General features: G+C 41.4%; 1 protein-coding gene across 2 annotated transcripts in view; it reads left to right on the forward strand.

Moving 5' to 3' along the window:
- Positions 1-15,359: 15,359 nt before the first annotated feature.
- Positions 15,360-17,505, forward strand: part of CLPX (caseinolytic mitochondrial matrix peptidase chaperone subunit X) — a 40,394-nt gene continuing 38,248 nt past the window's right edge. Inside the window, exon 1 of one of the 2 annotated variants that reach the window (XM_060618258.3) lies at positions 15,360-15,645. In XM_060618258.3, coding sequence (XP_060474241.1) covers positions 15,567-15,645 — 79 coding nt within the window. In that variant the 5' untranslated portion in view covers positions 15,360-15,566. Of the gene's footprint in view, positions 15,646-16,008; positions 16,292-17,505 lie in introns of those variants that run through there. The other variant, XM_060618256.3, reaches the window with a different exon arrangement.

The raw sequence follows: 17,505 nt of genomic DNA on the forward strand, positions 1-17,505 counted from the left end.
TTTGGAACTCTGCATTTCCCTTTACATCTACTTTTGTTCTTGCTAGAAGCCCAGTGTACCCTAGAGCAACTGTCAATAAATGCACATTTTGTACTTGTTTTTCAGGCCCCTGTCCTGTCTCTTAACTATTAAAGTGAGCCAGCTGCTCAGAGGGACAGAGGAGACTCTGGAAAGTGGTCACAAGGTGGCATGAGGCACAGCTCACCCCCCACCCCCACCTCCTGTTACAGGGTTGAGTAACTAGGCATACGCTCCAGCGGTCAAGTTTGTTCTCATGGATCATATTTTCCACTTGCAGAGAAGAACAAAGATTCCTGGAGTTGTGAGTATGTTCTGGGCTCCTGAGCAAAGCTAAAAACATGTCCCATTTTTTTTTCTTTCTTTCTTTCCAATACTGGGGAGCTTATACAATGGCTTGGCCCAGGGTCTGGCAAGCTGGCCGAGTGCTCCTTCAGCAACCCCCCATAGCCTGCTGCCTTCTCCAGCTGTGCTGGCTGATCTCACTCAGAGATGATGGGCTTTTTTTTTTTTTTTTTTTTTTTTAATTCCAAGCTCTTCTAAAGACGCCCACCTTTTCCAGATACCACATCTCTGTTGTGTGTAATAGTCTCTGCCCCTTGAGTAAAACAACTAGTCCAAATGGACAGGGCTTTGTTATTGGAAAAAGTATTTGGTTTAAAATAGTAAACCAGAGGCCAGTGGGTGGCACCAGAGTAATCTTGGAGGCATCTAGAGTCAGGGCGGTGGAACATGGGATTGGGTAAGATGTAGACTGCCCCTCTCCCAACCCCTCCAGAATCTGTCCAGAGGACAGAAAAGAGGCCCTGGAGCCTGGGGGAAGAGAGGGCATCATTTATAATCAAGATAAAAAGCTTTCTTTGATTTCCTGGAGTTGCAGCTCCTCTTGGCCACCTCTGGCCTGGAGTGGACGTTTATACTCTTGGAAGAGTATCTGCCCAGCTCCCAAGGGTTTGCTTCATAATCAATTAGAAATTTCTCTGGCTGAAGACCCCATTCTCATGAACTCCCAAGAAAATGAGTGAATGCAGGGCTGGGGCCTAGTGGCCTTGTGATTATTCCTTGACCTGCTTCCAGACTACACTTCCCAGGGAGCAGCCATCATTGACTATTTGGGAAGCTTGACTGTCCTTGCTGAGGGGTCACTCTTTAGCTAACTGCAGAACAGATGCCTCCCTGCTTCAGGAGTGAGTGCATGGTGCTTCAACCTGACAACCCAGTTCCCTTCAAACTCACAAAGAGGAGGTGCTAGGAAAAGTGAGCTGATTGGGCTCTCACCCCATGCCCTTCCTTTTCTGTTTTCCACTGAGGTGCTGAATAAATGGACTTCAACAGGTGGTAAGTGGTACCTGATGTTTTTCTTCACTCACCAAATATTTATTGAGTGCCTACTGTATGCCAAACCATGTGTGCAAGCAGAGAGGCTTTCATGTGTATATAAAATATGCTACACATGGTGGCACCAGACTTGGAGGTCTTGTGGTCAGACTTGGTGGTCAGAGGAGGTTTCTTGGAGGAGGTGACATCTAATTTGAATGATAGCTAGGAGCTGGTTTGCTGAAGATATGGCTGTCAGGCTCAATGGCACAAGCAGAAACAGCTTATGCAAAAACAGGGGTAGAGGCTGAGAAGGGATGGCAGATAACTCTCTTTCAGACAAGGAAACACTATCAAGTTGAACTCATGTTACCTAATTTCTAAGCATCTTGCTTCTAAAGACAGATGTGCTCCCTGCTAGCAGTGTGACTTTGGTTTCCCCAAGATTTGCCTCATCTATAAATGAAAGAGTTGGTTGTATACTTAAAATATGATGTTATATGTCAACTATATCTCAAAAATGAATGAATGAAGGAAGGAAGGAAGGAAGGAAGGAAGGAAGGAAGGAAGGAAGGAAGCAGGAATTTTTTAATGAAGGAGTTGATCTAGATTAGAAACTAAACCATCTCTAAAGTCTTTTCCATGATTTTCAGTGAGACTAAGAGAACAGTTTCTTGGATGCCTCTGCTTCATCAAACTGCTGATGATTCATCGGGTGTTTCCTTCCCCTGTGGAGACTCTACACACTGGGTGGACAGAACATTCGTTTTAGAAAAGCCCTGGGGTTTCAGTCTCAGCCTGCTGTACACAGGCTGATCAGCCAGTTACCAAGAATGAACTGTATAAGGATGCATACCAGATGGCAGGGATAAAGGGCATAATCAGATAGGCTGCTTTTGTTTCCAAGCATGGACATTTTCCAGGCAGAGTGCTCTCTAGAGTTTAGACAGCTTTAGCAGCTGAGGTGATAGAGGAAAATATCACCAAGATGTCAGGACAAGAACGGTTTGGAAAGATTGAGAGGACTTAAGCCAATTTGGAGGAGGAACAGGGAAGGTGGGAGTTTCAGGCAAAGGGACAGCTAGAGCTGAGGAGCAGAGGTGGGACTGCACGCTGAAGGCTTTTGTTACAAGTAACAGGGGGTGCCATGTTAGCAGACATCAGGAAGGATGGAATCGGGCACTGCAAAGCCATCAGAATCCAGGTCATCACTCTCTCTGGCTTTGATTCTCTTTTATTCTCTCTCAGTGGTTTTTGCTCTCTCTCAGTCTCTAACTCAGTCTTGTTGTACATGCTTTTTGTCTCAGATTTTCTTTGTTTCTAGCTGTCTTAGCTTTCCAGGTCCCTCTGGCCAGTCTATTTCTCAGCCTTTCCCTGTCATAGTGTGGTCTCTACTCTGCAGGATCCCTTAGTTTCTCTTTGCAGATCAGGTTTCTCTGCTCCCCAGGGTTCATAGGAGAGGTGGTCATCTCCTCAAGTCAAAGAAGAGCTCTACTCTAAGCCCAGATTCCCTGAAGAGAGCAACTGATTGGCCCAGTTTGAATCAGCACTCCATCTCTGGTCCAATCAACGTGGCCATAGTGGGGGGTGGGGGCATTAAAGGGCAGTCCTATTATACAGTGATGGTTGCTGGGGGAGGTGGCAGAAATTCAAGAAAAGGAATCCTGATGAGTTGTGGAGACACCCCAAAAGGTAAATACTTCAGCGGGATAGTGAGCAGATAGTGGGTTTACTGGGAGCTTAGGGTTTTTCATTTCCAAACATCAGGGGATTTTAAATACATTGAATAAGATCTGTGTGGTACCTGTTTTTTGAAATCTGTAGAATCTTTTTTTGTGACCTAGTACTTGGTCAGTTTTGGTAGTTTCTTTGTGCACCTGGGAGAAAACAAAGTGTATTCTCTAATCATTGGGTGCCGGGCTCTACATAGAACCATTAACTCAAACTTGTTAATTGTTCAGTTCAGTAAATAAGGCATGTGTTGAAATCTTCCACTAGATGGTGCATGTAATTTGTCCTTGTGATTAAATTTCAGCTTTATATATTTTGAAGCTCTTTTAATGGATGCATATTAAGTATTGAATCTTCGTGCTTTCTTGCAAGTTGAATTTTTATCATTATGTAGTTACGTTCTTTGTTCCTATCATGGTTTTTGTCTTAAAGCCTGTTTTGTCTAATAATATAGCTCCCAACTTTCTTTGGATTAGTAGTTGCTCATATCTTTTACTTTTAACCTTCTGTATCCTTTTATTTATTTTTATTTTTTAATGCTTATTTATTTTTGAGAGAGACAGACAGGTGCAAGCGGGGAGGGGCAGACAGAGAGGGAGACACAGAATCTGAAGTAGGCTCCAGGCTCTGAGCTGTCAGTACAGAGTCAGACACCAGGCTCGAACTCAAGAGCTGCAAGATCATGACCTGAGCTGAACTGACTGAGCCACCCAGGCACCCCTCTGTATCCTTTAAAAGATGTGTTTCTTGTAAGCAGCATTATAGCTGGATTTTAGTTTGTTTTAGTAAATCTAAAAATCTGTATATAACTGGTGAGTTTATTAAATACATATGGTGATTATAGTTATGTTTAGATATGATTTTACCATCTTACTTGATGGTTTCTTTCTAAATCACTTTTTCTCTTATTGTTAGCTTTTGGATTGAGTAATATTTTTCTTACTCTATTTCTTTCCCTTATACTAATTTGTAAGTTTTACACTTTTGTTATTCTTTTAGTGCTTTCTCTTGAATTTTTATTATATATGGTGATTGTAACAAAGTCAAAGTTAGTTGTATCTTCAGCCCTTAAACTATTTAGTATTTTTGCTGCTCAAAATAAGCATTTATTATTTTGTACAATGTTTGTTTAGATTTATTTAACTGTTTATCACCTCAGACCTTGTTTTAAGGCCATTTTTCTTCTTCCTGAAGAATACCTTTTAGAAATAATTTTAGGGAAGGCCTATTGTTGGTAGAACAATAAGGTTTTTAAAATTAAAATATAATCCACATACAATAAATTCACAGTTCAATGGATTTTAGTGTATTCACAAAGTTGTTTTGTTTTAATGTTTGAGAGAGCACGCATGAGTGGGGGAGAGGCACAGAGAGAGGAAGAGAGAATCCCAAGCAAGTTCCATGCTATCAGTCTAGAGCCCAGCGTGAGGCTCAGTCACACATTACCTGAGCCAAAACCAAGAGTTGGACACTCAACAGAGTCACCCAGGTGCCCCTACTGTATTTACAAAGTTGTAAAACCACCATCACTTTCTAATTCCAGAACATTTTTATCCCAGAAAGAAACCCTATACCTATTAGCAATCACTCCCTATCCCTCCTCCACTGAGCACCTGGCAAACCACGTTGTCTTTGTGAATTAGCCTATTCTGGACATTTCATATAAATGCAACCATACAGTATGTGGTCTTTTATGTCTGGCTTCTTTCACTTAGCATAATGTTTTCAAGTGTCATCCATGTCCCAGCATGTATTGATATTTTGTTACTTTTTATGGTGGAATAGTATTCCATTGTATGGACGTACCACATTTATCTATCAGTTGATGAGTGTGTCTACTTTTTGCCTATTTTAAATAATGTTGGCATGAACATTCATATACAAATTTTTGTGTGAAAATATCTTTTCAGTTCTCACAGGTATATACCCAGGAGGGGAATTGTTAGGTCATGTAGTAACTCTATGTTTAACTTTTGTCAAATTATTTTCCATGGCAGCTGCCTCATTTTATAGTCTGACCAGCAAGGGTATTCTCATTTCTCCATATCCCTGCTAGTGTTTGGTATTTTCTGTTCTTTTAATTGTTTTAATTTTTTAATTCTTATTTATTTCTGAGAGAGATAGAGTGTGAGTGGGGGAGGGGGAGAGAGAGAAGGAGACACAGAATCTGAAGCAGGCTCCAGACTCCAAGCTGACAGCATAGAGCCCAATGTGGGGCTCAAACCCACGAACTGCAAGATCATGACCTGAGGCAAGTTGGATGCTCAACCAACTGAGCCACCCAGGTGCCCCTTTTTCTACTTTTTTAAGTGATAGCTATCTAGTGAGTATGAAATATCTCATTATGATTTTGATTTGTTATTTCCCTAATGGCTAGTGATGTTGAGAATCTTTTCATATACTTACTGGTCATTTCTATATCTTTGAAGAAATGTCTGTTTAAATCCTTTGCCTATTTTCTTAATCTGTTTGGGTTGCTATAACAAAAATACCAAAGACTGGGTGGCTTATAAGTAACAGAGATGTATTTCTTATTGTTCTGGCAGCTGTGAAGTTCAAAATTAAGGTGCCAACAGATTTGGTATCTGGTCAGAGTCTGCTTCCTGGTTCACAAATGTGTGGTGCTAGGGACAAATTTATATAAGGGTCCTAATTCCATTAATGAGGTCCCTACCCTCATGTCCTAATCACCTCCCAAAGACCCTATCTCTTACTGTCATCATATTGGGGATTAGGTTTCAACATACGAATTTTGGGGGCACACATTCAGTCTATAGCACCTATTTTTAAAATTAGGTTATCTTTTTATTGTTGAGTACTAAATACCAGACCCTTATCAATACTTGATTTGCAAGTATTTTTTCCCATTCTGTGGCTTGTTCAATTTCTTAACAGGGTCCTTTGAAGCACAGAAGTTTTTAATTTTGTTGAAGTCTTATTTACTTATTTTTGGTTACTTATGCTTTTGGTGTCATATCTAAGAAATTGTGGCCTAATCCAAGGTCATGAAGTTACATCTATATTTTCTTCTAAAAGTTTTATAGTTTTAGTATTTACATTTAGGTCTTTGAATCATTTTGAGTTAATTTATGAATAGATATTTAGATATAGATCTAGACAGAGATGATATATAGATCCGACTTCATTTGTATATAGATATCCAGTTGACCCAGCACCATTTGGTGAAAAGATTCTTCTTTCCCACTGAATGGGTTTGGCACTCTTGTTGAAAATAAATTAACTGTAAGTGTGAGAGTTTATTTCTAGACCCTTAATTCTATTCTATTGCTGTGTATATCTACTCTTATGACAGTACAAATCTGTCTTGGTTACTGCAGCTTTGTAGTAAGTATTGAATCCAGGAAGTATGAGTCCAACTTTGTTCTACCAAGTTTTTATTATCTGAAATGTCTTTATTTTGTCCTAATGCTTGAAGATAGTTTTGCCACTATACAAATACTAATTTAATTGATCCATATTATTTTATTTTATTTTATTTTATTTTTTAATTTTTTTTACTTTTTGAGACAGAGACAGAGCACAAGCTGGGGAGGGGCAGAGAGAGAGGGAGACACAGAATCTGAAGCAGACTCCAGGCTCCGAACTGTCAGCACAGAGCCTGATGCGGGGCTCAAACCCACCAACTGCAAGATCATGACCCGAGCCAAAGTCGGACACTTAACCGAAAGAGTCACCCAGGCGCCCCTCCTGAACTTATTATTGATTCTTTAAAATACTCATATGATAAATTTTCATTCTATGCAGTAACATAAGAGTTGGCATATATGTTCTTAGAGAATTTTCTTTTTGTAAGCCCACCAATGCAATAAAAAATGTGTTTCATCTAAGACAATCTAATAGTGAGTCCTGCAGAGCATAGGGCAGTGGTTAAATGCATGGCGCTAGAACCAGGCCATCTGTGTTCAAATATTGCTTCTTTTATTAGCAATGCAATATTGGAAATTTATTTAACCTCTGTATGTTTTAGCTTCCTCAACTATAAACTTGAGGAAATAATACATACCTTATGTAGCTATTATGAGGATTAGTTGAACATATACATGAACATAGTATATATTAGTTACTGGCATATATAGTAACCACTATATAAATGTTTGCTGTTATTACTATGCACCCACAGCTGGAAATGAAAAAGACTGAAAATGTGTTTAGATTTAACAAGGTGATGCTTCATTTTTGTGGTATTGGAGGAGATTCATTTGTTCTACAGAAGTAGTTTTCCAGAAAATTCAATTTTATTACCTCTCTTTAAGCTCCAAATTTTAACATTTTGATCTATTTTGAGTAGAAATCTTCAAAAAATTTTTTTAATATTTACTTTTGAGAGAGAGAGACAGAGACAGAGACAGAGACAGAGTACAAGCAGGGGAGGGCAGAGAGAGGGAGACACAGAATCTGAAGCAGGCTCCAGACTCTGAGCTGTCAGCACAGAACCCGAGGCAGGTCTCAAACCCATGAACCATGAGATCATGACCTGAGCTGAAGCCAGACCCTTAACCGACTGAGCCACCCAAGCACCCCTTGAGCAGAGATCTTTGTAAGAAAGCATATATTCTATCTTTTTAAAAACAGAAATAACACAATTGAATCTTTCTTGATGTATCAGGAATGTAATTATGAATGCCAATTATTATGGTAGTACAATAAAATGGCATCCAGGGCTGATATGATATATAAGAAATTTGACCAATACCAGATAAATTCAGACTATATACTCTTCTTGTTAAGTTCTTGCTTCCATTTTTCTGTTTCCTTCTTTTTTGTCAGACTCTTAGAAAACTCTTTGTGATTAATTCACTTGCTTCAAGTGCCTCTCCCCTTTGTAACGTACTCACTTGTGGGATAGAGATACATATGACCAAGTCAATATTTAAAATGAATAAAACAGACTCAGGCTCCTGGGTGGCTCAGTCGGTTGAGTGTCCGACTCCGGCTCAGGTCATGATCTCGAGGTCTGCGAGTTTGAGCCCTGCGTTGGGCTCTGTGCTGACAGCTCAGAGCCTGGAACCTGTTTCGGATGCTGTGTCCATCTTCTCTCTGCCCCTCCCCTGCTCATGCTCATGCTCTGTCTGTCTCTCTCTCAAAAATAAATAAACAAAAACAAATGTTAAAAAAAAAAAAAAGAATAAACGGACTCAAAGTGAAATCCTGAATGCCTGGGTATGAGCAAAGCACATGAACTTTGATGTGCCAGCTTTGCAACATTTATTTTGGTGACTCAAAGCCTTTTTTTTCATTTCCTCAGTATTGACTAATTTACCAATTACTAATTTACTACTTTACACACAAAGCCTAGTGGTTGCTTGTGTATAAATAAATACTGCTTGAAAATAATAAATGATTACAATTGTTACTGAAGTAAATATCACTTTTATTATCTAATATTATGCCTAATGTACGTTAATTGCAAACTGAAAAGGACTTATAAACCAAGGGTCTACTTCCTCTTTCACCTCTCTCTTTCAGTTTTTCCTTTTTCCCCCCAAGTCTTTATTTAAATTGTCTTTCAGTTTTTCATTTGAAATCAAGCAAGCTCCTTACAACACTGAGGTACAATGGAGTAGGGTGAGGTCATCAACAAACTGGCTAAGAAACACAACTAAAAGGTTTTTTACAGGCATAAGAGGAAAGCCCTAAATTACAGCATTGCACAGTAAAAAAGATCTTTATTATTTATTAAGTACCTACTGTGTACTACAGGTCAAAGAATCATTTATTCCTCACATTTAATCCAGGAAGTCAAGAGCATCCAATTTATAGTTGAAAAAAAAAACAAAAAAACAAACAAAAAAAAAAAACAGGCTTATAAAACTCAGTAACTTGCCAGAAGTCACACAGCTGGTAAGTAACCCAGCTGGAATCACCAGTCCTTCTCCCTCTGACATCTTTGCCCTTTAGAAAATACTAAACAAGGATTTCTTGGCACTGTCTTCACGATTTGGTACACCAAAAGTTCCAAAAGATTAGCTTTACGAACACTCCCCTCACCCTCACCCCTTCTACCCTATAGATTCAAAGAGGGAAACTTTGGTGAGTTAGTGCCACCTGCTGACCATCTTCCTGAACATCAGGATAAAGGACTGTCCTCTAATCAAGGACAAAAGGGGCCTTGTGCTATCTGAAGTCATTACCGGCCCCCAAGGGCAGGCCCAGGAGAATGGTGAGCACCCTCCTATAGACCCCTTGGTCTCCCTACAATATCAAGGCTGGGCAGCTGCTCCCTGAGGGGAAAAATGGTGGCAACTGGAGAGAACCTAAAAAAGAGACCGTAAGAAATAAAGGCACAGGTTTCTACCACCACAGTGCAAGTGCACTTTATTCATTTCTGCAAATAAACCTTAGCATCTCATGATTCTAGGAATAAAAATAGATTTCTGAGGGGTGCCTGGGTGGCTCAGTCAGTTAAGCGTCCAACTTCAGCTTAGGTCATGATCTCACAATTTATTAGTTCAAGCCCCGCATTGGGCTCTCTGCTGTCAGCACGGAGCTCACTTTGGATCCTCAGTGACTCTCTCTCTCTGCCCCTCCTCCACTCGTTTTCTCTCAAAATAAATAAATAAACTTAAAAAAATCTTAAAAAAAGATAGATTCCTGAGCCCCACTACAGACTATTTTATCAAAACCTTTAGGGGAGGAGCCTACATATATTTTAACAAATACCCAGGTCATTCTTAAGAGAAGGAAGGATGGGGGATCACCGCCTTCATGGAATGGCGGCTTTTTAGTCCCTGATGTGAGATATCTCTGGGTAGGGAGGGGAGACTCTGCAGACCCCTTAAATCTTATCAGATTTTGTAAGAGGATACAGGCAAGTAATGGAAATACTCGTGGAGATTAGGGTGAGAGTCCTGGTTCTGCTGTGACCTTGGACAAGTGTTTTTAAACCCTCTATGTCTTAATTTTCTCAGCTGCTAAGACCAGAATGCAGATAATAACAATACCTTACTGTGTTGCTATGAAAATCAGATGAGAAAGTAGGTGGGAAGTAACTTTGTAGAGTTCTACACAATGTTGTTAGTATTATTTTGAGTCTCAAACTACCTACGAGCATAAACCCCACTTTATTTTTTGTCCTTATTTTTTTAAATATAATTGTTGAGTTCTTGTTACCTGCCTGGTAGTATCAATGTCTGCTAATCTGAAGGATCAGTGTCCAGCCACGTAAAAGAAATGTCTTTATTCAGGGGCACCTTGGTGGCTCAGTCGGTTAAGCATCCGACTTCAACTCACATCATGATCTCACAGTTCATGAGTTCGAACCCCGCATCAGGCTCTGTGCTGACAGCCTAGAGTCTGCTTGGATTCTATGTCTCCCTTTCTCTCTGCCCCTCCCCTGCTCGTGCTCTCTCTCTCTCTAAAATAAACATTAGCCAAAGTATGGAAAGAGCCCAAATGTCCCTTGATGGATGAATGCACAAAGAAGCTGTGGTATATATATACAATGGAGTATTACTTGGCAATCAAAAAGAATGAAATCTTGCCATTTGCAACTACGTGGATGGAATTAGAGTATTACGCTAAGCGAAATTAGTCAGAGAAAGACAGTTATCATAGGGCTTCACTCATATGACAACTTTAAGACACAGAACAGATGAACACAAGGTAAGGGAAGCAATAGTAATATAAAAACAGGGAGGGGAACAAAACATAAGAGACTCTTTAATATGAAGAACAAACAGAGGGTTACTGGAAGGGTTGTGGGAGGGGAGATGGGCTAAATGAGTAAGGGGCATTAAGGAATCTACTCCTGAAACCATTGTTGCACTATATGCTAACGAATTTGGATGTACATTTAAAAAATAAAAATAAAATAAACATTAAAAAAATTAAAAAGAAATGTCTTTATTCGGAAGATACAGTGGTTCCCAAAAGAATCACGGCTCTCTCAGAGGCTGTAGAATCTCTGGTGGAGAAGGTGAGATTTTGATGTTTATCAAAAAGAGTCTTTGGTTTAAGAATCGATGACTGAGGAACACAGTTTTAAAATCAGAAGACTTGGGGCACCTGGGTGGCTTGGTGGGTTAGGCAACTCTGGATTTCTGCTCGGGTCACGGTTCATAGGATCAGACCATGCGTCAGGCTTGGGTTCCACAGAGCCTGCTTGGGAGTTTGTCTCTCCCTGCCTTTCTCAGCCCCTCCCCCCACTCACGCTTGCTTTCTCTCCCTTTCTCTGAAAATAAATAAACTTAAAAATAAAATGAAATCAGGAGACTTGGACTCTATTTCTCTCTCTGTTTAGACTCATTATGTGACGTCGGATGAGTCCCTGACTTTTTATAGGCCTGTTTCCTCATCTGAAAAATCCAGTGCTAAATTGGATGACTCGCTGACTCTAACCTATAAAAATCTTTTTCACTTAGCAACTCATAAGGTTCAAAGTCCTGGCAGGTAGGATCAAATATAAAAGAGAAAAAAGAATTTTATAAAAAATGCAGACATTACAAGTTATGTGCTTTCAGCTATGTAGGTTATAAAAGGTAAATAACTCAGGATAAGGAGTCAGCTACTTGAATGAAACTATTTGAGCTGGAAAATTGCACTTTCTTTTTTAAGTATCATTAACCTGTCAGAAAAGAGTTGAAAGTAGATGTGATATGGAAGTATTTTGTTCCAAAAAGCTGGTAAGATGTGACTATGCAATGATATCACATTCCTAGTTGAGGATCCATTTTATCACAGGGAAAGTCTCACTCTGTGCTTCCAAATCCAGAATGTGGAGGCATGACCTGAGAGTAACCTGAGCAGGGGTTGTCCACATAGTGCCAAGTGAGAGAGGAGGTCTTAATGTGCCTCTGGAGCCTCATTGCTCTTTGCCCAGACAGCTATGTCTGCTCCATCTTTTAGCTACCTGGCCACACCTTGGAGCAAGAACACTGTCCCAACGTGTGAATTTCAGGTCAGGGAATGTACACTTATAAAATGGAATATGCTCCTTTATCAAACAGCAAAGTAGTTCCCAAAGAATGGTCCTTTACGTTTGAACCCTTTCCCAAATAGATGTTATTTTATTTAAACTTGACAACCTTCTGTGCTCCAATACCAAATGGGAAGTTTTGGTGTATCCCCATGGTACAAGTTCCTCAATCTAAACACTGCTGTAAGACTTACACCATTAAAGGCCCTAGCACAAAGTTAGTGTCCCAATCCATGCTTGTTGGGAGCTGTTCCTAATAATCCAGGTATGTTCTGTCCCACCGAGCACCGAATTGGGATGATGCACCAAAACTACCAAATTCATGTTGTCCGTGTGATGAAAATATCACCAGTCTGGTGCCAAAGCCATATGACCCTTGTTCACATTGCTGAGAAAAAGTTAAACTGAGTTGGGTACAGCTCTCTTTGTTTTGCACTTTGTAGGGCAAAGTCTATGTGCTGCTAATCAGGCATCTCCTAGGAATTCCTTCTGGGACACTCATCAGTTGGATTAACCATTGTATAAATTTGCATTTGTATCCATTAACACCTCTTTGTCAACTATAATTTGCTCTGATTATATGTAGGATTTTCTAAAAACACCACCCCAGGTTTCTGCCAAGCAAAAGCATTGTTGGAAGAGGAGTATTTAGTCAAGTACTTACGGATTTTCTACTGTGTATTTAGCCCAAGTATATAATGAAATACCTGCCTTCAAAGAGCTCCAAGTCCAGTTGGGAATACAGGCTAAACACAAAACATCAATCCATAAATAAAATTAAATGCTTCATCATTCTGGGAATAATATAAGGATATATGACACAACAACGTAAGGGTATTCCTGTCATACCAGTAGCATATGTTTTTGTTTTACATGCTTACTGTCTATCTTATCTTTCCCCCACTAGAATGGAAGCTCCATGAGAGAAACATTTTTTTTGATTCAATGCTATTTCCTCAGTGCCTGGCATATAATTGGTGTTCAATAAATATTTGTTGAATTCAAATTTCTCAAGAGTCAGAGAAAGGAAAGCCTCAGGTGAACCTGAGCTATGCTTTTCTTCAGCTTGCAATCTATAGGCTTTAACTTTTTTTTCCTTTTTTCCCCCATTTATTTATTTATTTTTACATATTTTTTTTTTAATTTGAGAGAGCGAGAGCATGAGTAGGTGAGAGGGGCAGAGGGAGAGAATCTTGAGCAGGCTCCATGTTCAGCACGGAGCCTGAAGCAGGGCTTGATCCCACAACCCTGGGATCATGACCTGAGCCAAAATCAAGAGTAGGATGCTCAACTAACTGAGCCACCTAGGTGCCCCTTGCAATCTATAGGTTTTTTTTATTAAAAGCTTATTTATTTATTTGGAGAAAGAGCATGTGCAAGTGGGTGAGGGGCAGAGAGAGAGAAAAAGAGAATCCCAAGCAGGCTCTGCACTGTCAGTGTGGAGCCTGATGCAGGGCTCAAACTCAGGAACCATGAGATCAAGACCTAAGCTGAAATTGGATGCTTAACCAACTGAGCCACCTGGGCACCCAACCTATGGGTTTTAGGAACAACTTCTTTATTTGTATAAGAAGGAAATTGCATATAATTGAAATAGAAGTGGGGTGGGATGAAAGGAATTTAAATTGGGTGTTAGGGTCAATGTGACTTAGCTCCTTGCTAAAAGAGCTTTGTACTAGAATCAATGGTTTTTGAACCCTGTTATTTATTTATTTATTTATTTATTTATTTATTAATTATGAAATTTATTGTCAAATTGGTTTCCCGAACACGGTTTTAAAGCAGAACAATTCTGGGGGCGCCTGAGTGGCTCAGTCGGTTAAGCGTCTGACTTCGCTCAGGTCAGAATCTCACAGTTCGTGGGTTTAAGCCCCGCGACGGGCTTTGCTGATAGCCTGCTTCGGGTTCTGTGTGTATTCTCTCTCTGCCCCTCCCCTGTTCACACTCTGTCTCTCAAAAATGAATAAATGTTAAAAAAAAAATTTTTTTTAAAGCAGAATAATTCTGTCTTCGAACAAAACCCCAATAAATAAAATAGATAAAAACAGAGCCGCTCTCATTGATGTAGGGGTGGCATGGAGAAGGAGACAAAAGAGGTCCACCCTTTTAAAAGTCTCCTCACCCCCACCACAGAGCTATGGCTTCTGACGGATTTTAGGAACACAGTTTGAAAATACTGGATTGAGGAAACTTTAGAGTCTCTCCTCTCTCGAAATTCAATTAATAGAGGCAGCTAAGGAATACCTGCGCTACCTTCTGGTCTCTACCACTTTAAGTTGAAAAGATAACAGGAGTCAACTCCCTACGAGAGAAAAACACAGAACACGTGTGGCCTGGGCCAAGGCCAACGCCCCTCCTCATGGCCAGACCCAGGGAACCAGATGCTACATTTCTCTGATCCAAGAATAATGAGGGCTAGATAACTTGTGTGACTGGACTTGTCCCTTTTCTCCCTGCCCCCCACCCCCCTCCCTTCACCTAAGCTCACAACTAAAGGCATCCAAGCGCACATGGCAATTTTCCTGAGCTTTGGAGTTGCCAAAAATCTTAGCAAATATTCACAAAATCTTACAAAGTAAATATCTGGTGCCAACCAAAATGTAGAGTCAGATTCATTTGTCACCATCCTCCACCTTGTACACCTGCTTTAGCTGTCCGGAGAGGAATCAGCCTTGCAGACGCTCAAAGGTTAATAGAAAACTATTTACTAGGGTGTGATCAGCTTAAGTCCTTAAGGGAACCGACAAAGGATCACTAAGCATCCAGGGACTAATAACAGCTGGAAGAGTTACCACTTGGTTTGAGAGAACAAGGAAAGAGAGCTGTCTGCCAACAGCTCTTGTTCGGGGAACTAGGTAAAAATACCTCTTCCACGTTGTAAGTGAGGAAACTAAGAAGATAAGGTACAGAAGATGTGGAATCGCCGGTGGAAGAAACTTATTCAATTTGAAGCGTCCAGCAGCAGCCAAAGGATTTTAAAGAGTCCGGCGGCCAACTAAGCCACCAACAGGTCTCATTATGACCTTCCTCACCACAAACCGAAAGTTGCCAGGAGTTGGGACTACAACTCCCGGCACGCATCTCCCCGCATCTGTAGCACTTTTCGATGATAGGATAAGGGGCTTCCGGAAGCATTGCATGTCGGGAATTGTAGTTATCCCAGTGGGGGTCGGCCGTACGCCGTAGCGTGCTCATTGGCGCCCAGGTTACCGCCCCCCTCCCCTCTCCGCTCTTCGGCGTATCACCCACGTATACGCAGAGCGCGCCCACACCCCCTCCCTAGGCCTAGGACGCAGGCGCGCGCACGCTCCCCGGGCTCGGTAGGCGGAGGGGGTGAGGGTAAGAGAAGGAGGGGGAGGGAGGGAGGGGGGCTAAGTGTCTACAGAGTAGACGGCAGTCGGGCACCGAGAGCGCGAAGGCCTGGCTCCCGGGCGGTGAACTCTGCACGGAGTCTAGGGGCCGGCGGGAAGGTCCGGAGCCAAGTCAGCGCGCCCTGCGAATAGGAGTCGGGCCGCTGAGACCGGAGGGCAGCAGGGGGCAAAGCCCCAGCCTAGGCCCAGCGGAGATGTCCGGCTGCGGCGCTTGTAGTTGCGGCGCCGCCGCCGCGCGGCTCATCACCTCCTCGCTCGCCTCCGCGCAGAGAGGTAACGAAGTAGTCCCTCACGTGAGCCAATGGCCCAGGAGTGTACCGGCCGGGGGTGGGGATCCCGGGGAGGGCAAGAGGTCTACCCTGCCTTGAGGGTGTGATGGGATTTCTCCTGGCACCCCCCTCCCCCACTTTAGGATGGGGTTCTGCCAACCTCTGGAGCATCTGTTTCTCAAATTTGAAGTAGACCTCTTCTGTTCGCCCGCCCGCGCGCGTTCAGGCCTCTTGACTTTGGAGCCGGAATGTGGTCACTTAGCAGAAAGCCTGGAAGAGGCACAAAATGCTCCTTCCGTTAAAAAGTGCCCCACACCCTACTCAGGTCCGCCGGGCACTGCCGCCTTCCCTACCTTCGGCTTTTCCTCCGGAGCCCGGTCGGGTTCCTTTCCGGCCTGTCGGGGGTTCCCGGAAGGGCCCGGGGGAGGGGCTGCTACTGTTGAAGCCCCCCTTCAGGGCGCCGAGCCAGCTGTCCCAGACGCAGGCCGCGCGAGACCCACGGTGTCACTGTCATTGTGCGGCCGCTTCCACCGGGGCATAAGCGGGGCTCATGGCCCTCCCGGAGCCGGGAAAACCTCGCGGCCCGCAGGGAAGCGGCCGGGGTGGAGAAATTCTCGTAGAAGTTGTTTTTGAAGTACTTCAGTGTCTCGGTTGGTCGTTTGCCGGTTTTCCCAACTTGACTGAGATAGTTTTAAGGCTAACCCTTTACTTTGTTTATCAGGAGCTGTGAAAGAGTGTCATACCAGTCAAGGGATTCCGGAACAGAAACCATTTTCCTCTTCCCCCAAATCTATGAGTGTCAGACTACAGGCTGGATTCTGTTATTTTATTTTGACTTGTCAACTAAATAAATTAAAAAGGCCCCCCTTTCCTGTATTTTAGGTTAATTATAAAAGCTCCTACCGTATACTTAAGGTATCTCTTTCGACAGTTTATTTCACAAAGAGGGATGAAATGAAGTAATGTGGGCAGAAGCATTTATAAAGTGATACTTAAATGTAAAGGAGTGAATTTAGTCTCAAGACATTGTTAAACCTGAACTCCAGGAATTTGAGTTGGAAACATGTGAAAGTGACATTGAAATTCACTTATTTGGCGTCTTTTTTTGAGGCTGGGCCCTGTTTTGGTGCTGGAGATAGAGTGAATAAGTCCTCAACTGCAAGTGTAAATCTACTGGAGCTCACAAAGAATAATATCATTTCTAGGAGTTGGGTAAAAGGTGTGTGTTCTCTTTGGGCAGAGAAGGCTTCTTTGACAAAGTTCTTCATCTGTTTCAATCAATTTTCCGGTAAAACTATGAATCATAGGCGGTGCGTGGTGATTTTTTTTTTCTTTTCAAAACAACCACTGCTTTAAAATTTTAATGACTCATTAGGTGAAGCAACACAAATTAATGGCTTATTTAGGTATTATTATTTGTTACTATAAGTTTGCCATAAGTTTTCAGAAGTGATTAAACCATTTTTACTGTAAAGGAGTAAATTAAGCTTAAAATATGGGACATAACCTCATATCATTATAGAAGTTAATATTTTTACATGACAGTCAAACAGCTTGGTTTTCACATCAATTTAAGACTTTCCTAAGGCTTCATTACACAAAATGTTTCTTTTCCGTAGTAGAAACTCTAAGATTATACACTAGTCTTCAATATAGAGATTTTTTTTAAGGACTTAAAAAACTCCGGAAAAGTTATTTTTGTTTAGGATTCTTGAAAAGAGGAAAAGGGGCAAAAGAGAAAAATCAGAATTGAACTTCAGTTAGTTTATTATTCTTATAAACATAAAGTTAAGAATTTCAAAACTATCCATAAACAAAAAATTTAATCAAAATAGTCTCAACAAGAAATTATACAATGAAGTAA

Source organism: Panthera onca, chromosome B3, assembly GCF_046562875.1.
Source record: "Panthera onca isolate mPanOnc1 chromosome B3, mPanOnc1 haplotype 2, whole genome shotgun sequence".
Taxonomy (NCBI): Eukaryota; Metazoa; Chordata; class Mammalia; order Carnivora; family Felidae; genus Panthera; species Panthera onca.